General features: G+C 36.8%; 1 protein-coding gene across 3 annotated transcripts in view; it reads right to left on the bottom strand.

The window, feature by feature from the left end:
- Positions 1–3,112: 3,112 nt before the first annotated feature.
- LOC148676592 (CD99 antigen-like protein 2) overlaps positions 3,113–19,594 on the bottom strand; it is a 29,535-nt gene continuing 13,053 nt past the window's right edge. The window contains exons 5-13 of one of the 3 annotated variants that reach the window (XM_088609203.1): positions 19,125–19,172; positions 18,959–18,994; positions 18,695–18,745; positions 14,237–14,326; positions 13,107–13,130; positions 12,875–12,895; positions 7,054–7,167; positions 5,721–5,774; positions 3,113–5,509 (exon numbers count right to left, since the gene is read on the bottom strand). In XM_088609203.1, coding sequence (XP_088465329.1) covers positions 5,481–5,509; positions 5,721–5,774; positions 7,054–7,167; positions 12,875–12,895; positions 13,107–13,130; positions 14,237–14,326; positions 18,695–18,745; positions 18,959–18,994; positions 19,125–19,172 — 467 coding nt within the window. In that variant the 3' untranslated portion in view covers positions 3,113–5,480. Of the gene's footprint in view, positions 5,510–5,720; positions 5,775–7,053; positions 7,171–8,290; positions 10,831–12,874; positions 12,896–13,106; positions 13,131–14,236; positions 14,327–18,694; positions 18,746–18,958; positions 18,995–19,124; positions 19,173–19,594 lie in introns of those variants that run through there. The other 2 variants (XM_088609198.1, XM_088609211.1) reach the window with 2 other exon arrangements.

Here is a 19,594-nt window from a genome sequence, read left to right as displayed (position 1 = left end):
GCTTACTCACACCAGACCCTGGCAGCATATCACTCCTACACTTAAGTCTCTACATTTGTTACCTATAAAGTCACGTATTCAATGTAAGATCTTGTTACTGACTTTCAAGGCTCTAAAAACAATCTGTATCCATCATAGATCACTGACCTCCTCCATGTTTACACTTCCTCCTCCTCTGCTCACTGTATCCAGGACTTAATCAGAAACGCTTGGTGACCGTGCTTTTTCTGTCATTGCTCCAGTGTTACGGAATGACCTCCCTCTGACTGTGCAAGAGACAACTTCTTGGACTCTCTTTAAACCCAAACTCTCAACGTTTACCTAGGTCTAAATGTGTAAAAACCTGTATGTTCTTGTTTCATTTTTTCTTTTTCTTTTTATTGTACTTTTTATGTCTTTTTCTTTATTCATGATGTGCAGTGTCCTTTGGTTTGAAAAGGTGCTTTATAAATAAAAGTGTATTATTATTATTATTATTATTATTATATTATTATTATTATTATTAGCATTGGTATTTTGTCCAGTGTGGCAGTTCTTGTAAATTTTAAAAGCTAACCCTCTCAATATATAAATGTCAGTCACTTAATGTAGTTAAAAGAGTGTGTCTCTTTTAGGAAAACTGTTTGTAAGAAACTATTCTGTTGAAAGTTCCTGGTGCAACAGTTCAAATTTAAGATTGTACTTCTGTTTCTACTTCTTTTAAAACTTGTCAGGGTTGTGTCTTGTGCCAGGTATGCTCCTAAACACCTGTCACATTCACAAAAAAGAAAATCCCATTTGAGACTTTGGTGCTGCTGGCTAGGGGCATGTCTGAACACTACAAGCATGCAACATTACCAACCTGCTGGCATATAGCTTGCTTAAAGGAAAACACAGCTAACTACTAGACTAAACTACAAGGCTTTAAGTGATTAAAGGATTAATGTACAACAGAAATCTATCATAAATAACAGCTGTTTTGAATCTAGGGACTCAGTTAAACATTAAATTTAATTTTGCCTGAAACTTGAATTTGCCTCTTGAGGATCCAGCACCTGTTAGATGCTGTACGCACAAGAAGATAAAAACACAAAGTAACCAAAACAGAATCGATAAATACAAAACATCTGGGAGGCAAGTTGTATATAAGAACTGTAATTTAAATAAACTAAATTTTCTGTTTTATTAAATAAATTCTAGCCCAGACTCCAGAGAAAATGAAAAAAAACTTGGGTTCCCCTGTTGCAAACCTGGTTTAAAAAAGGTTTTAAAATGTGCCTCCACTAAATTATTTTAAAGTATTTCATCAGCCATTCACTGCCCTCTGTTGTTTATTACCTAGAACCATTTAAAAAAGCTCCATCTGGCCCTTAAAATTAAAATTTATAATACCAGTTCAATTCATTTCCCTACACCTAACTAAAACTGACTAAAGAATTACTCCAGGTTGTTTCAGCTCAGACTAGGATAGTTTTTCCTACTGGAAATGTGAGATGTATTCTTATGATGTACATTTTTGCCATATTTCTTTTAATTTCCAGGTTGATCAGTAACTAGTAAAAACTGAAAAACATTGTCCTCATTAGATATCAAGGACTCCATTAACAAGTTATAAGAAAAAATAAGAGCTGAATAACCCAGACTTCCAATGATATTCTTTTCTAGTTTTAAAGGTAGGTGTCAGGTTCCAAATGATTTTTGCATGAATTTTGAATTAAGCCTAAATCATAACAAATAGTTAAGTGTATCTGTATTTTTAATTGAATAACATCTTTCATATCACTGCTGAAGTTTTGAAAGTTCACACATTGGTTTCAGAGGAGACAAACTGTTTGGGTAAGCTAATTCTTCATATAAGAACATAAGAAAAGCTATAAATGAAAACAGGTCATTTGTCTCATTTAGTTTGTTTGGTCTTAAGTACCTACCCGAACCCAGGATTTGTTCAAGTTGTTTTTGAAAGAAGCCAGGTTATTGGCTTCAACAACATGGCTGGATAGTTTATTTCATACTTCCACAATACTTTGTGAAACAAAGTGACCCCTGTTCTCTGTTTTATATTCTCTTCCACGTTCCCACTTGTGCCCTCTGGTTCATGTTTCACTGTCCATTCTAAATAAGTCTCCTGGGTTGAGTTTGTTTGTGCCTCTGGATTCTTGTGTCAGGTCCCCAGTAGTCTTCTTTTCAAGACTGTAAAAGTTCAGTTCCTTCAGCCTGTGAGTTTAGGATATTCCCTTAAGTCTCAGAATACAGACTAATTTCCAGTCTATATGGGGAAAGGTGAAGTCTCCCATGTAAAACTACTACTGCTTTAGCACATAAATTCTAATTGTTCTACCATCAACATCTGCATTTGGTGGTCTAGTGCTATACTGTTAGAATGTTTATTGTGCTGCTTGACCCACGTAGATTAAGACTCTTTTCCTCTGGCATCAGATCCTGTGCATGAATACTCTGTTATGTCACCAAGTGTGACACCTTCCCCTTTTCTTTCCTGTTTCTCCAGAAAAGTGTGTCTTCGCCAGTGCCACATTCCTCTCCATCATTGTCGGTTAGCCATGCTTCTGTGATTCCAATAACATCATAATTGCCTGCTAATGCAGTAGCTCCTCTCTCGCGTGATTTGTTTTTCTATGCTCCAAGTATTTAGGTATAAGCAGTTTATTACCTGGTCCTTTGTTTTGTTTTTTGGTTGGTTTTCCTTTTGTCTCTGGTCCTTAGTAACCGTCCTCTGGGATGTTCTTTGGTATCTCCACCCATTTTTTAAACACTCTATCCCATTCAGGGTTGCAAGGGAGCTGGAGACTAACCTTGCAAGTAGTGGGCGCCAGTCCGTCGCAGGGCACATACAGTATGTGTACAGATACAAACATAGACACACACACTCACCCAGGAGCCAGTTATGTGGAGTGAGTGAGGAAACCAAAGCATTTGGAAGAAACCCACACAAGCACAGGGAGACCATACAAACTCCACACAGACAGCACCCTGAGTCCAGAATTGAACCCAGGGCCCCAGCGCTGTGAGGCAGCATTGATAATCTCAACACCACTGTGCAACCCTTCCATTCTAGTTTGAATAAGTAATGAAATAATGGACACTTCTCCAATGTGAAATGACATCTCCAGCACAATTAAAAAAGGCACAAATTTATTCAGTTTAGACCACGTTAAATGATACACAAGAACAATACAATCACTTTTATAGACACCTGCAACAAATGTAATACAGAGAGAATTAAAGTAAACTTTTTTGAGAGAGCAGAATAACTAAATGATGTAAAATGGCAATGTTAACCAAAATAATTTTAATACTAGATCACTTCAGAGTATTATGTTTATACATTTTTGCAGTCTACTTTGGGAAGATTGGTGTGAAACTGCTTTGTGTAACAGTTAAAAAAAAGTTTGGATTGCTTCAAATGTATTTAGGTAATTTGGGAAAGCAGCAAATTAAGAAAGTAAAGTATTTGGGCAGAGGAGAAAATAAAGCTTTATAGTCTTTTCAGAACAGTGTGCAAATGTCAGTTCTTCCCAAAGGTAAACTTCTTTATGATATCTTGTGTTTAATTTGCATAAATCTCATTCTTACATTTTTATTAGCCTCTTCAATAATATATGATGTGAATCCCTATTTTTCTTTGCTGCCAAAACTCCATGTGAAAAAAAAATAAGGCCACAAAAAAGGAAATTTTCTGTCCACAGATAACTATTAATAAAAAAGTAGTTTTTAAAATAAATGCTGTGTGAACAATTCCAGTTCTATTTTAAGTCCTAGGTGGCAGCTTTAATTCTAACACACAATAAAGCTCATGGTTTCTCTCTGTGTTAAAAATATCTTCCAAATTAAACCATCTCCTTTGTGTTCAGTTTGTGAATTTCATCCATATGAAGTTTACTCATTGAACTTCATTTTACATTTACCATTCAAGGAATACGAGTACATCATCTTTAAATAAGAAAGGTACACACACGCACCCAAAAACACTCCAAACAATGCAGAAACACAAGAAGGATTAGTGGATTAATAAAGAGTACAAACTATTTCACTTTCCCTTTTAACAAACCCTTCAAAGATGTTACAGGGAAAGAAATCAACCAAAAACTTTTTACTTATGTTTTATTCCTGTTGGATTTTAAAGTTTTTGGTGATTGTGATTAAAAGTGCACATGTACTGTATCAAATTCTACATGCTGTCAATATTCAAAATAAGAAAACAATGGTTTAAGACAAGCATCACAACTAAAAATCGAATGATTAACAGGCTATAAAATAAAAGTTTTATTTCCCCTGAAGATGACTAGATTTGAGACCTCCTGCACTCCAGTCATGTGCCATGGAGTCTGGGAACTTGAACTGAAGGGGTTAGTGTACAGGTTCTTGATGTTTCAAGAATACGATGTTGCTCTTTTAGCATTTTAATACTGTGTGCTCTTGGTCAGAGAGTAAGCTGTGTGAGTCCTGCAGTTAATTCTTCCAGACTTTCTTCTAGCTGTTATATATAATCACATACACTTACTATTTCTCCTTGTGCAGACTGGTCATACTGCCAGCTCCTTAACTTTCACAAGGTGAAAACAGATCAGCTCCGAAACCAAAGGAATTTTGTAATGTATGACATAATGCACCATGCTATATAATACAAAAAGGGCCCTTCAAACAGGCGTGTGCATCACAAACATGTTTTAGGACTCAAGTACACTGTATTCAAGATCACCAAGTATAGAAAAAGCTGTTTTGAATTAGGTTTACTCTGTGGCGTATGAAGACACATTCAAATGAATCTACCTATACAGGGTTCTACTGTTTTATAACCTGCTAAACTAATACCTCGCTGAGACAAATGCTTCAGAACTATTTCATAAGCAGCACTGGAAATAATGAAAGCATTTGCTAGCAACCAAACAAATGAGATTCATAATAAATTATAGATATGTCACCCATTTTTAATCTAAAATTAGATTGCAAGACAAAGGCAGTAAGAATGTTTTTAATACAGATTCATACAAATAAAGCGTTATTGTATTGTCCTATAAACAATAATGTCTACATCTGAAAATGAGACTGTTCTATAACCAGACCTGGTGTCCAGAGTTTGTGTATTCCCATAGGAAATTTTCTATGGAAATAACTTGGGAGGGTAATATTATCATGTACAACATAAAACTCTAAAAACCTTAAAATTACTTCTATTTAATTCCAAATGTACTTTACCACACAGTATGTAAAAAGGTTTTGTTCAGTGGAGAGGATAGTGCATTTTTCTAGTTGTCTACAGAACAAGTAAAGCAGAATATGAGTCAGCAAAATGTGAACGTGAAGCCTTTTATAAAATAATATTTATAAACCCACTTTACTGTTTCTAATAAGTTTCATCATCAATAGCTGAAAGTGTAAGTGTTTATCCTACTCGAGTTATAAACACAGACATACTTTTGTAGATGTGAGGAAAATGGTGTTCGGATACGCTGATCCTCAAAGTAGAGACTTGGCTGAAGGCATTATGATGACCTGAGCAGGTTGCTGAGAACTGCAGTTTGAGGGGGGGGGGGTAAAAAAAGAGAAAAATCAGAATTCTAATAAAATAATGGGCAATACTGGCATTTTACAAAGCACACATTTCAGAGTAATATGATTTGGTCAAATCTAGTTTCAATGCAATGATTCAAAGATCACACTACTAGTTTGAACACTGTATGCCTCTTTCTTTCCAGAAAAATGGAAAAGTCCCCAATACTCACTTTGAGGTTCTGATTGGGTCCCAGACTGGGTCTTGTTTCCACTTTCTGCATCACCTGTGACAAAACCGCATCTTACTTTGCATTGTTTTGAACATCTTAAAAGAAATAACTGACAACAGCCTCCCGGCTATAGGATGATAACCAGGTATAAGCATACTTCTGAATAAAGATAGGCAGGTAAGTAACCAAGGGTTCCTATATAACTATTAATCTATTATGAAATACTACTACTTGTCAGGATCCCCTGTAAGTTGAATATGATTAGTATGAATGAGAAAAAACTGCATTCTGGAAGGCAGTTTGAAAATATAGTAAAAGAAACATGAGCATGTCTGTTTGGAGACGTAACACACTTGCTCTCCTTAAAAAGGGCCAAGTGCATCTTCAGATGTGAACTTGTTGGCATTCTGCAAGTCTGCATTCTTTCTCAAATAGTTTTGAGTTATGCACATTTTACAAACTCCAGCATGTTATGTCCACAGAAGGGATTTTTGCCGTCTATTGACTTTTTTTATGGAGCTTGTATATGTTTCTCAACAGCTGTATAATTATTGATTGTGTGTAATGAAGGTCACAAGGTCCGACTCTGTGATGCGGATTGGTTCTTTAAACAAGGACAATCGTGCTGTGCATCCAGAATGATAGGCACAGATTGTGTCATTCATTTAGGTTAGGTTTGCGTGCTTGTCTATGACAAACTACCCAACCATGTCGCTAAAGCAAATTCTCTAGGATCATTCAGTAAATGGCTGAATAAGATATGCAGATCAATGAGAATCTAAATGAGTAAGAAAGTCTGAATAGCCTCTTCTTGTTTGCAATCCTAATTTCATTGTTGGGGTTTAAGACATATTTTTTCTGGACTCGAGTTATTAATAAAAAATTTTAAAACCCCAGTATTTTCAAATATTCAAATGAGAGATGTCCATGTTAGGAAGGGAATTTCCCCTTAAAAATTCTGACAGCTAAAGTGAATTATTTTAGAAGTAAATCAAAAGTATATAATTAATTGCAATAGGTGTCCATGTACCAGGACATCAATATTTTGGTCATATCTGTTGTACCTGTGTAAACACAGGTATACTGTATAATAGTATTAAAAATAAATGATGTTTTATATGACATTATATAAATTATATGAAAACATTTTAGTGCAAAACAGACAGTTTTCTTTGCTCTAAATCAACCAGCTTACGGGAAGACATTTCATTCCCTGAAAGAAGAGTCTGTGATGGTACCTCTAATTTTATGAAGCAATGATTAATCATTCCCCTGATTAATATTAGCAAGCTCTACTGTCGAACATCCATACAATTATAGCATTTGTACTCACCACCTGAGATTTTGAAGCACAGCTTCTTCTTTTGGTAAGCAAAGTAGCTTGATGCAGCCCCAAGCAACGCCACTCCCACAGCACTCACAATACCAGCGATTTTACCAGATCCTTCTGCTGTGGGAATAGGGGAGAGGGAAAAGAAAACATAATATAAACCTTTTGTTAATTTGTTCTCAGCTGTTAATCATTAAATCAACTAAAAGGAATAAATACATGTATATCTTTTAACCATAAATAGATAGAAAGTGTTTCTCACAATGTTGTGCAATACGAAAGCACATAAATTAAAACTTCCTTCCTCTGACTGATCATCGTGTGATATTTTATGAGTACCTAAAGTTATTTTTACAATTCGTTGCACTTCTGAAGCTTGTGTGTAACGTTTGAAAAAGGATTTGGCATAACCATAACGATGTAAATGGATATTATTTTGCAGAAGTTTGTCGTGGAAGATTCAGTTTGTAAGACATTCATTACAAGACACTTCAATTCCCCATCCAGCAGAGGGCAGTATTTATCCATTTCTGTTCATATTACAATAAATTCTCCAGAAATCCTCTGCATTTTAAGCAAAGCTAAAAGAACGTTAAATACATTTTATACCTATAGACACTTAACATCAACAAAATATGAACCAGTAATGATGACTTGACAAATGTTCTAGCCTCTGTGACAGAAAAAGGAAATGGAGTTTTCTTCACAATAATACTATTAGTACAGTATATTTAGTATGACACATGTTATGTTACACTAGCATTTTTATTATATATTTATGTGTAGTATACACACAGTTGTCACTATTAGTAAAAAACAATATAGATAACATACTTTTGTGGTAGTGAGTTGGGCACAATACTCAGCTGGGGCTTTATCAACCCACTTTTTAAATAATCTCATCATTCAATATGGGTTCTTTGTCTGAAATCCATGATAGTGCAGTAGAAGTGTGCCATATAGCATTTATGCACCTTCTATAAAATCACATCAGCACTGAAAAAATAAATGATCTGTGGGCAGCTAAGAAACACTTAGAAAGAATGACTGACAGACTGCATTTTTGTGTATGAGGAACATTTACCTACAACCATGCAAGAAACATAGATTTTATACATTTGAATTGACAAGTATTGTGTTATATCATATAATAAAGTATTGGCTGTATGAAGATTACATATTTTTTCAGATTTTAATACATAAAAGCTACACTTCATTTTTGTCAAAAAAATACACACACTTCTTGAGGTAAAAGATTTTATTATGCTGTTAAAAAAATCAAATGCTGTTCACAGCAAATATCTGAGTGTATAGAACCAAAGAAACAACAAAGAAATTCCTCAAAAAGTCCGCAACCTAAATACCTTAGAATGAACCTGCTTCTGAGTGTCATACTGCAGTACAGAGACTCCAGAAGGACACAAGTAATGTGAACACAATTGGCACAGATGTTGGGTTATGACTTGCCCTGGGGGATTCTATCAAGTTTGAAACCTGCTGGGCCTCTTTCACACTGACACTTTACATTCTAGAAGGGCTAAGCAAGATTCATAATATACAGTACAAAGAACATGCACCCTCTACTATATAAAGTACATGTTGCAGTGTTATTGTGCAAGTGGGATGACTACTTAATCTTAAAAAAAGCTTTTGAGTTAAAAGTTTGAGTAAAAGTTGAACAGCTGGTTTCAGTTTTCTGTACATGCATAATTGTAACTATTGTTTTACTTGATTTGATTAAACACACACACAAAAAAAACCCTACATGAAACACAATATGCATTCTTCTAATCATTACAGAACTAAGAGCTTCATTTAAAAACCAAAGTACAATGTGCATGAGGACTATTAAAAAATAATCCTGCTTTCAAGACACAAGGCAACTTAAAAAAACAAAAACATCAACCAGAAAAACAGACATATTTAAAACTAAGTATTGATAACCTCCATCTCCAACAACATTTCATTAAGTACAATATTTTGTTAAACTATATTTGACAATGAAACCTTCTACATTTATTGATTACTCATTCATACTGGTAGGAGGCCATTAAGAATTCTCATTCACTGATTCAAGATGCAGCATGTTTAAAGTCACAAAAGATAAATTTATTACACTTAACAAATGAATGTTATAACATTTGGGATGCCATACCTACATATTTTCAAGTTAACTGTGTAAAATACGATGTAAAACACATTCTTCAAAGTGAATCCACTCTGACCATGTTTATATAGTACAGTTTGGGATATTTATCATTAACTCTAGCTATATTTATAACATTTATAGATTTCAAGTTGTTTTTAGGTTTGAATGGAGTGTCTTTATTGAGAAGGATTTCTTGAATTTGAGAACGCCAGGAGTTTTCAGAAGGAGGAGGCATTAGGATTAAGCTATTTCGAGATCAAAGACCTCAGGAAATCAAGAATGATAGTAATAGTAACTGCTCTTACCACATCGAAATGTTTTTGCAATCTCCCAATCTGCAGTTAGCCCTTCCCACGAAGGCTTAATGAAAACAATAAACTAGCTGCACAACCTGCCAATCAGACGACTGAAAATCAGAATCCCTTCGCAAATGTACAACTCCCACAGTACAACTGTCAGGCTAAGTCTTGTCCTGCACGAAGCTTTGACAAGCTTTTAATCATTTCCCCCCCACCCCACTGCCTACCATCCCCTAAAAAGTCTTCTATTTTTTTGAAGCAACATGATGTGATGACACCATCTTTCAGATTGATTTGGATTTTGTCCCTGTAACAATCAGTAAAAGAGTGCCAGGGAGTGAATATCAGCCCTCATCTCAAAAAACAGAAATACACCCAGTTACAGTATTATCAAAGGTGTCAAAGAGGGCACACAATCTTCCACCTCTGAACCTTATGCACAAAGCAATAAACAACCAATACCTGTACAAAGAATGCTTAAATGTTCAATTGATACTTATTCTCAAGAGTAAGGCAGAACCAGATGGTAACATTTTCGACAGAAATATACAATACATAATGTGAGTCACTCTTGAAAAATTAGATTACTGGGCATTGAAGATGAAAGTCACAATACACTTTAATTTACCATTTGAGTTCAATATTCAGAAAAGGCCAAAGGACTGCATGAATACAATCCTGCTGCAAAAAACATTTTAAAAACATTAAGCAGTAAAAACAGACCCAACACCTCTACTGTAGAAGCCATACGGGTCAGGTGTCCCCAACACTTGTCCCAGAGGCCCACAAACCTGCTAGCTTTTGTTCCAGTTGAGCTCCCCGTCGCACAATTGAAACCTCAATTCAGTTAAATAACACAATTCACTTGAACTGTTTGATTGTTGTCATCTCTTTAACATGCTGGAATTTGTCTTTTAACTATTGCATTTTATAAGTAAAAGAGAAACCCACGTTTTGAGTAGAAAAATTAACTTGGAACTGTGCTATCAAGCAACATGTTAGTTCAATTAAGGCTTCAATTAAGTAATTAAATTTAGACGGAATGAAAAGCACCAGGAGTGTGGGCCTCCGTAACCAGGATTGGGATCCCCCGATATAAAAGATCCCACATAAACTGACAACTGAAGCAAGCCTCGCACTAATCAACAGAAATGTACAATTAGTGGCAGCCCCCAGAAAGCTAGTTAAATCATTCCTTCATATCGAGGATCTCCATGACACGTTCAAACAGTGGCACAACTACTTGTTTTAAATTGGTTATCCAAATTCTGACGCTCTCGGGCATGTTATCGTTTAGTAACTTCAGAAGCTGTCTCCACTGATGTTCTAAATCTGTAATAAAACATAAGTGGAGCAAAGTTTTAGATGTGAGTAACTGACAAAGTTCTTTTAAAGGCATTTCTCACCAATGGTACAGTACTACACATGCTGCACTTGTGCTAATGCTAATGCATGTATGACATCCTTGATATTGCAGTAATAAACAAGGAATGACGCAATACTGTATGTTTAAACCAATCACATGCCAATGAACTACAATCATTATTGTTGTTTCTTCAGAAAAAGGGTTGGGAACCAAAGATTTAGTACTTGGACAAACTTCAGAATGCAAACAAATACAGCCACACTGTCTCTAGGGGGCACTATTACTACAATCCTCCCCAGAAGACAAATTTAATCTGGGCTTGAACAGCTCTGACTGAATCATGAATACCCTTGAGAACTATTTCAAATATTAAGACAGAACTACATTATTTTTATTGTGTACTCTGTGGTAAAGCACTGTGAAGGGCACTATAGGACATTAAAATACAGCTGATTTACTGTAGTGCTAAAACCCAACATTATATTGCTTTACAGTTAACCCCGATATCGGTGTTAAAAAACTTTTAGGTAAAAGTTATCTTGTGAAGGATGTAATCTAACCATATGTTTGTTCTAGTAAAGACAGGTTTCCCCAAATATCCCGAAATGTTAATGTATGATTTAGAGGAAGGAAATATTGTAATAAAATAAAAATTAGAAAAAAATATTCAGGTTTTTAATTAATGTCCAATTTGTAATTTCCAATTTCCCTGTATATTCTTAAGTAGGAAAAAGACTTACTGTAAATCTAACCTAGTGATTTACAGATTAAATAGGCATTCACTAAATGTGGTTTAATTATTATTTATTATTTTTATACTTTAAAAAGTCATTTCAAGCAATCATGATTTGACCACATTTTTTATAAAATAAATGTTTTGTAGGGGGTTATAAAACAAATAGAATTTTACTAAAAAGAATTCAAGAGAAGAGTGGCTAGATTATAAACCTTTACTTTTTTCCAGTACTAATGAAAACAAACTGTTCCTGCTTTCAATGTGATAAAGCTACTGCTGGAACATGCACTAACATATGAGAGTCACTGATAAGGGTACTATCACTGTGTTCTGTATCACGGACAAGTTTTTTTTCTTGACACTGTCATGTGTCAAGTTAAACCCAACCAAAAAGAACAGAAACAGACGGATACATGTTCCTTGCTTGTGTGATAATTAAATCCCTTAAAATGTAGGGTTTCAGTCAAAGTTTTTACTTCCTTTCAATCAGGAAACACATTTCACGTAAAAACGACAAAAACCAAATAGGAAGTTAGTAATACTGCTCCCCATTATTCTAAGTCTTTAACTGTCCCGGTACTGATATCCAGTTAATTTTTTAAATCTGTTGGGAGATTTCCTAGCACACCCCACAAACATGACACATTGTAGTACTGCACTACCACTAAAGTCAGAACAACAAGAACAAGTAGCAGTCACTGGTTTTGTGAACCCAGTACCTGGTTACCATAACAACAAAACAACCACCCTGGCAACCGAAGTGAAATTGCCCAAAGTTCTTCAAAACATAAATAAATAAATCATAACAAAAATGACTAATTTCATTAATCATTCCACAAAGAAGACAAGTCAACGAAGGGGAAATTTAAGTCTGTTCTAGAAATAAAGTTTGAGTACAGAGTCTGTAAGCACGATCATAGAAAATACTTATTTTAAAAGTAAAATGCAAAATAATCCCCACCCCAAAAGTAGATATACGTGAAAGGTAGGAAAATCAAACATATATAGGGATATGCCAGAAACATAAAAAAATAGATTTTCAAAACTTTGAAGAAGCAGCACAAAACCATATGACAGATTTAAGACTGAACACAATTAAAATAAAAGACAAGACGTTTTGGTCTGTATGAGCATGTTTCAAAGAAAGACTGACTACAAGCTGCATTTTTATAGTCTGAGGCCATGTTAAAGAATTTCTTTATGGAAGTTACAGTCACAAAAAGGACACTATACTATAATAAAAAGGAAACATTGTAATTATATTAGTTATTTACCTTGAGGTTGATCAGATCCTCCTGAAAAACAAAATAATGTAACATAATAATTTGGTTTGTAAATAAATGCCAACAATAAGGAAATAAATAACTACCAAAGATACATAAATCTCAAATACAACTGAATATGTGAGTAAATATACACATAAACATAAGTATTCTGGAACAATTTTCATAATTTAAATCATATTGACACACTGTTCAAATGAAAAATAAAATATCCAATATTTACCTTGAGTGTCACCCTCAGCTCTCCCTGTTAAAAGAAAACACATATATGTCATTCAAAATCAACTACAAGATACTGTAAAAAACTTGTCTCATACTGTTAAGGGGAAAAGCCATCTAAGTTCGATTAATCTTGAACTGTAACATGAAATATTAATGATAAAGGCTCTCCCTCATGGAGAAAGCGTTATCTAATTAACCTCCATGGCTTTGAAACTCATCAGTATACAACAGGAGCACCTCCCAGAGGTGTCCTGCCACATCTGTGCCTAATGTTAATTCTGCAGATCTGGCCTGTACTTCTGTCTCATGAATTTAGGTTAGGCAAAAGGATTGTGTAGGTGATTACTGACAGGGGTGTTGGACTCAAAAAAAAGTATCTGGTTGGTTTGAGGTAGCAGCTTTGAAATCTGGGATTACCTCCTGAACCCCAGGAGCCCCAGTTCATGCTCTAGACACCTGTGAGAATGGGGTGCCCCCACACAGTCCAGGCCCCCAGAGAGGGAACCCAGATTGACACATTTTGATTACGTTTTAGAGAGTCTCCGTTTCTAGTGTATATAAATATACAGGGAGCTCCCCATTCACTTTTCTCATACAAATGCCTGAAACATGAATTAAATACCAGATGTGGGTAAAAAAAATAAGTCAGAGCACCTATCTCCACTCTGGAATGCTATGGATGGTAATTGTAGTACATCATACATAACTTTTTTACTGGTGAATAATTTAATGGTCTCTTTATAAACAGCATAGGAATATCCTTATACGCTACAGGCACTCTACTTTATAACTGTGGGTTGACTACAAATGGTTTTTTTTATAAAATGACCTTGGTTTCCCAAAGACCACTAAGAAACAGCTGAGGTCATTGCTTAAAGTTTCCAAGAGTTAATTGTTTTTTTGATATCAATGGTGTCTCTCCTTTTTCATGGATAAAATCAAAGATTTGCTGTGGGGCTAGAACTCTCAAAAAACCTCAAAACAGTATTCAGAGAAGCTAAGACACAAAGGAGAAGGCAAACTAAATCCCACATGGAGTTAGAACTAAATAATAACCCCAAGAATGACAAAGAATCTCCAGAAACATTTTTCCTGTTCTTGTAAAAAAACAAAACTGCAACATAATCCTACCTCCACTCCTGCCTCCACTCTTGCCTTTATCAGGATTATAATCTCCTTCTCCGGCAACATAGCCTAGGTCATCATTATCAAAAGATCCACCTGAAAGAAAGCAAATCTACAGTTACATTATGCATCTCCCTGGTGGCGAGACAGAGATTACGCCTGTAAGCAGGAGAGGTCAGACTGCTGCAGCAGGCAAGCTTGGCAGGATATGGCTGCAGTCGTCCAGTCTGGAGAGAACTAATTCCTAGGGCCAGAGGCACAAAACTACATTAGTCTAAACATCAAGGTCATCTTAATCTGGTCACTTAGACTGGTCTAATACAAGTCAGTCAGATAAAAACAGATTTTTGGCAATTTTGGCCTGAATAGCCGGCCTCCTCACCCCCAGAGCTAACGGACGGTTTGGATCTTTGTTTCCATAGAAACCACTACTAGTCAAAACGCACGGCCTCTCACTGCAGACTCAGGCACTGTGAGCACCGAGGAAAAGGGTGAAATGGGAAGAAATGTTCATTCTCAATGGGAGAATGTACAGGTTCAGGACTTTATGCATTGAGGTTTCAAATCTCACAAACCCAAGAGAAGTGGGGTACAAGGAACTGAGCGGAAAAGGCAGATTTTATGCTTGTTGCTCAAAAAAATCAAGCAAGAGCTTGTGAAGGGACAGATAGTTGACAAGTATTAGAGGAGGAGCCAACAAGGGTCTTGGGAGACGAGGAAAGGGAATAAAGAGAAACAGGCAAGAGGGGTTGAAGAGAAAAGGAAATGTTCATGTGCCCATTGTAAATGAGGTTTAGGGTCGAGGACCAGAGATTGACCACTGGATACAGGATGAAGAAGGTGAAGGAAAAGAGGATCGGGAATTAAGTGAGTAGTTGGAGAGGGGTGAAAACAGTGAGGAGGAGGGTTAACAGTGTGGGAGGAAGGAGAAGTGTCGAGAGAGCAATAGGGAAGCAGTGCAGATGTTGGTGGAAGAACTTTTTTTAAAGGTTTTCACATACTACAATTTAACACAGAAATGCAGATCACAGCAAGGAGAAACATGTCTCACAACAAAACTAAAATAAAGAGAAATAAAAAAAATAATGAAGTGAATTTGGAAATTGAAATTTGTTTCTGTATAGACTGAGATGGTTCTTGGAGCTACAGAGTGTAATAAAGGGGTCTCAGCCTTCACTCACCAGCCTTCACTCTGCCAGGAGGTGGCAGAGTGGAGCTTTGGTTAGCATTAATGCATTACAGTGCTGGGGCCCTGGGGACAATTCCTGGGGTGCTATCTGTATGGAGTTTGTATGTTTTACTCATATTTATGTGGGTTTCCTACTGGTGCCCAGTTTTCTCCCAATTGACTCTCCTAATTGGCTCCCAATTGGTTAATTGGCTTCTGTGAAAACTGGCCCAGGTGAGAGTGTGTGAGCGTGCCTGTGTGTCTGCAAACAGACTGGACTGGTGTCACGTTCCTGCCTTGCACCAGTTGCTTGACAGGTAAGGCTCCAGCTGCCCTGAATTGGATGAAAAAGTTAGAAAATGGACAGATAGAAGAATCAAAAGTCACTGCATGTGAAAGGTGACAGTAACGTGGGAATTGGCACTGAGTAGGACACGCAATCTAGATCCAATAGCATTCCCGCTGCATAAATCCGGAAGCACCCTGTTACAGGGTATTCCAAAAATCTAGGCTACTAAGTACCAATCACACACTGACAGAGAGGACCAGGAGGAGTCTCTATCCTAAACTCTTTGTTCAGGTGTTACTTAGATTCTATCAACAATTTAAAATGGGTCAACTGATGTGCCAAATCCTTAGAAGATTTTTCTGAGGATGACTAAGCTGTTCAATTCTCTGTCCAATATCTAAATGACTGGCAAAGGACTGATTTTTTATGCAAGACAAACATTAGATAAGGATGAGGTCAGACCAGCTGAACAAGACTTAAATACAATTGAGTTAGCCCTTGAGCAGATGTTAGGCCGGCATTCCAAGACACCTTCTTGGACACAGAGCGCAAAAATATGAAAACCCAGGACTCTAGTAGGTTTCCTCTAGATCCTGAAATAGGCACAGTGCTTCATGATCAAAAGCATCACAAATTACGAACAACTGCAGAGCGCCCTGGTAAATATATAAGAGGCAGAGAGTGAGTCATTCAGGAAACATTATTCCCGATCAGCGCAAGCTTGTGAAATTTTGGTGTTAGAGCCAATGTACAACCATGTCTTGACTGAGATTTCTCTTGATACTCTTTATTGCACTTAATATCCTTATGGGTATTTTTGTCCTTGGCAGTTTTTCACCTGAGCTGTGCAATGTACTGAAAACCAAAACAAGAACAAAAGCTCACTCAAGACATACAGTTACTGCACACTCCAATAATAAGCCCCAGTCTGTGAATAATTAGTATTAAGATGATGAATTAATTGACTTAAATAACGGGACACCCTAACAGATAAAGGAATCATTTTGGAACTTTCTATAAACTTGTACCTCAAGAACAGTGCTATTTGGCTTTTTGGGATCATGTGTTTCACACAACAATACATAACTGATGAGAAAATCAAAACATTATGTTTTATTAGATGGCAATGTTTAATGAAAATGTCAAAGTTAATTAAACTTCCTTTCTTATAGAAGTATGACGTGAAAATTCTGAAGCGATTTTGCTTTCCGGACTAATATCCGACTGTAAAATATTGTCCTTTCTATCTACCAAGAGAATCTTCATGTGTTATTATGTCTCCGATGTACACTCCACCTGGGGGCGGACATGAAAGCAGCACTCAGAGAATTATATGCCACCATTAACAACTATGAAACTGCTTACCTTGATGCTGTATCTATTGCTGCGAGGGACTTTAACGAGACCAACCTGAGGTCAGTTCTTCCGAAATATTACCAGCATGTCTCCTGCCCAACAAGGGGTGCGAATACTCTTGATAACTGCTATACCGCTATCAAAGACGCCTACCGCTCTATCCCTCGCCTACACTTTGGACAGTCGGATCATCTGTCGGTGCTTCTCCTGCCGGCTTACAAGCAGAAGCTGAAGCAGGAGAATGTGTTGAGAAGAACAGTACAACACTGGATGGAGAAGACAAATGAAGTACTGCAGCACTGCTTTGAATCTGTGGACTGGGCTGTGTTTAAAAGTTCATCAGCGTACGTAAGGAAATTATTTGAAAGGCTGGTCATGAGGCACATTAACACAATGATAACTGAGTGCTTAGACCCCCAGCAGTCTGCATACCGGTGTAACAAGTCCACTGATAAGGCTAGATGCTATTTCCCTGGCTCTTCACACTGCCTTCGCTCATTCAGATGATAAAGACACATATGTCAGAATGCTATTCTTTGATTACAGTTCCACTTACCCTAGTCAGAAAACATAATGACTTGGGCATCAGCACCTCTCTATGCAGCTGGATTCTGGATTTCCTGACTGCCCGACCACAGACTGTGAGGGTCAATGGGAAGCTTTCTTTCATGCTCCCTGCCGTTTCCCTTGTTCACTCAAGATTGTGTGGCCAGACAGCTACAACTCCACCTACAAATATGCTGATGACACTGCTATCATTGGCCAAATCGCCTGTAATGATGAGACAGACTACAGGGATGAGGTCAGGAACCTGGTAGAGAGGTGCCTTGACAATAATCTCTCCCTCAGCAAAACCAAAGAGCTGGCTATCGATTTTAGAAAACAGGGAGGAAACCATGCCCCTGTTCACAGCCAATGGGGTGGCTGTAGAGATGGTTAGCAGCTTCAAGTTCCTGGGCACCTTCATTACTAATGATTTAAGGTGGCCCCAGCACGTAACTGGAGCTACAAAGGAGGCAAGACAGCACCTTCTTTCCATGGACAGTTGAAAAAAGTTTGTTTATGTTCAACTGTCTTAACTACATTTTACAGGTGCGCTACTGCACGTGCACTGCTACTGCTACTGCTCACGTGCACTGTGTGGCACTGCAGTGCGGTTTGGCAGCAGCTTGTTGTCTGACTGGAAGTCGTTACAGGGGGTGATCATGTCAGCCAAGTCCATCATTGGAATACCACTTCCCTCTATTGTGGACATTTTTACAACTCACTGTCTCAGGAAGGGGAAGGTATTGCCAAGGACAACAATCATCATGGTTTCTCCCTCTGGCAAGCATTATAGGAGCATAAATCCATGGACCTCCATATTCAGAGAGAGTTTCTTCCCACAAACTGTCAGATTACTGAACTCTACCCCTACCACTGACTAAACTCGTCTATATTTCTACTCACACTGATAGGTTGTTTTCTCTTCTCACACTGCTTAACTTGCTTTTTTAAAGTTGTGTGTTATTTTACTTGTTGTTGCTGCTGTTCTGTGTATTTTCTGGTGACTGTCTTTGTATCGGAGTATACATGCAAATTAGCATTTCATTGCATTTGTGCATATGACAAATAAACTGAACTGAAGTAAGAAAAAAATGCTGCAACTCACCCTTTCCAGGGTTCTTTGGGGGAACTGCTGGTTGCTTGGTAGGATGTGGATCTAAATCAAAAGTTTTTGACAAGAACATAATGCATAACAAAAGCTGAAGGAATCTTTACATTATAAAGACAACATGACATGGAATAAGATTCCAAATTAAAAAACAAGCAAGTCACTATTAGTTATTCAATTATTTTATCATAGACTAAAGTATTAAAGGTACAGTCAAGGATATGCTCTGTATGTACAGTATAATATGTCATGGGAACTTACCTGGACCTCCTAAAGCATCACCAAGATCGAATCCATCTGGAACAAAAAATGTGATTAGAGAAACCTCAGACTCAAATTAGAGTAGAGGGTTAGTCCTTTTTCTACTACTGACATTTTTATACATTTGACTATTTCATTATGGCATTGTTTCATTACAAATACTTACCTCCAGAAGGTTTCTTTGGTTTAGGAGTCACTGGAGGCTTAGTGGGACCTGAAACAAAAAGTGTTTTGTATGATAAACTTCACAAAATGTTTTTCACATAGTCTGAAAGCTGACCCCAAAACTGTCTGCACTTTCAATGCTTGTTCTTTAGTGAATTAATGTCTCCTGATACTGTAGGTATTAGAGAAACCATAGAGAAAAGGTTTCCAGGAAGAGATTAAATCATTGCCACAAAAAAAATGATTTCTTACTGGCCCCTTTTCATGACACACTTTAAAGAAATAAAATATTACATTTACATCAAGGAAATAAGTAAAGTAAATTTGATCAAAGGCAAAAATGCATTGTGGATCTAGGCTTCTAGAATTTAGAAGAGCTGGAACATTTCAACACAAATTAAAACAGAAATAAAAGGGGTAGCTGTAGTAAAAGATTACTACCCAAAACCCATGAGAACCAGATCAAGGAAC

Source organism: Lepisosteus platostomus, chromosome 2 (genome assembly GCF_059453375.1).
Source record: "Lepisosteus platostomus isolate fLepPlt1 chromosome 2, fLepPlt1.hap1, whole genome shotgun sequence".
Taxonomy (NCBI): domain Eukaryota; kingdom Metazoa; phylum Chordata; class Actinopteri; order Semionotiformes; family Lepisosteidae; genus Lepisosteus; species Lepisosteus platostomus.
This window is presented reverse-complemented; position numbering and strand designations above follow the sequence as displayed.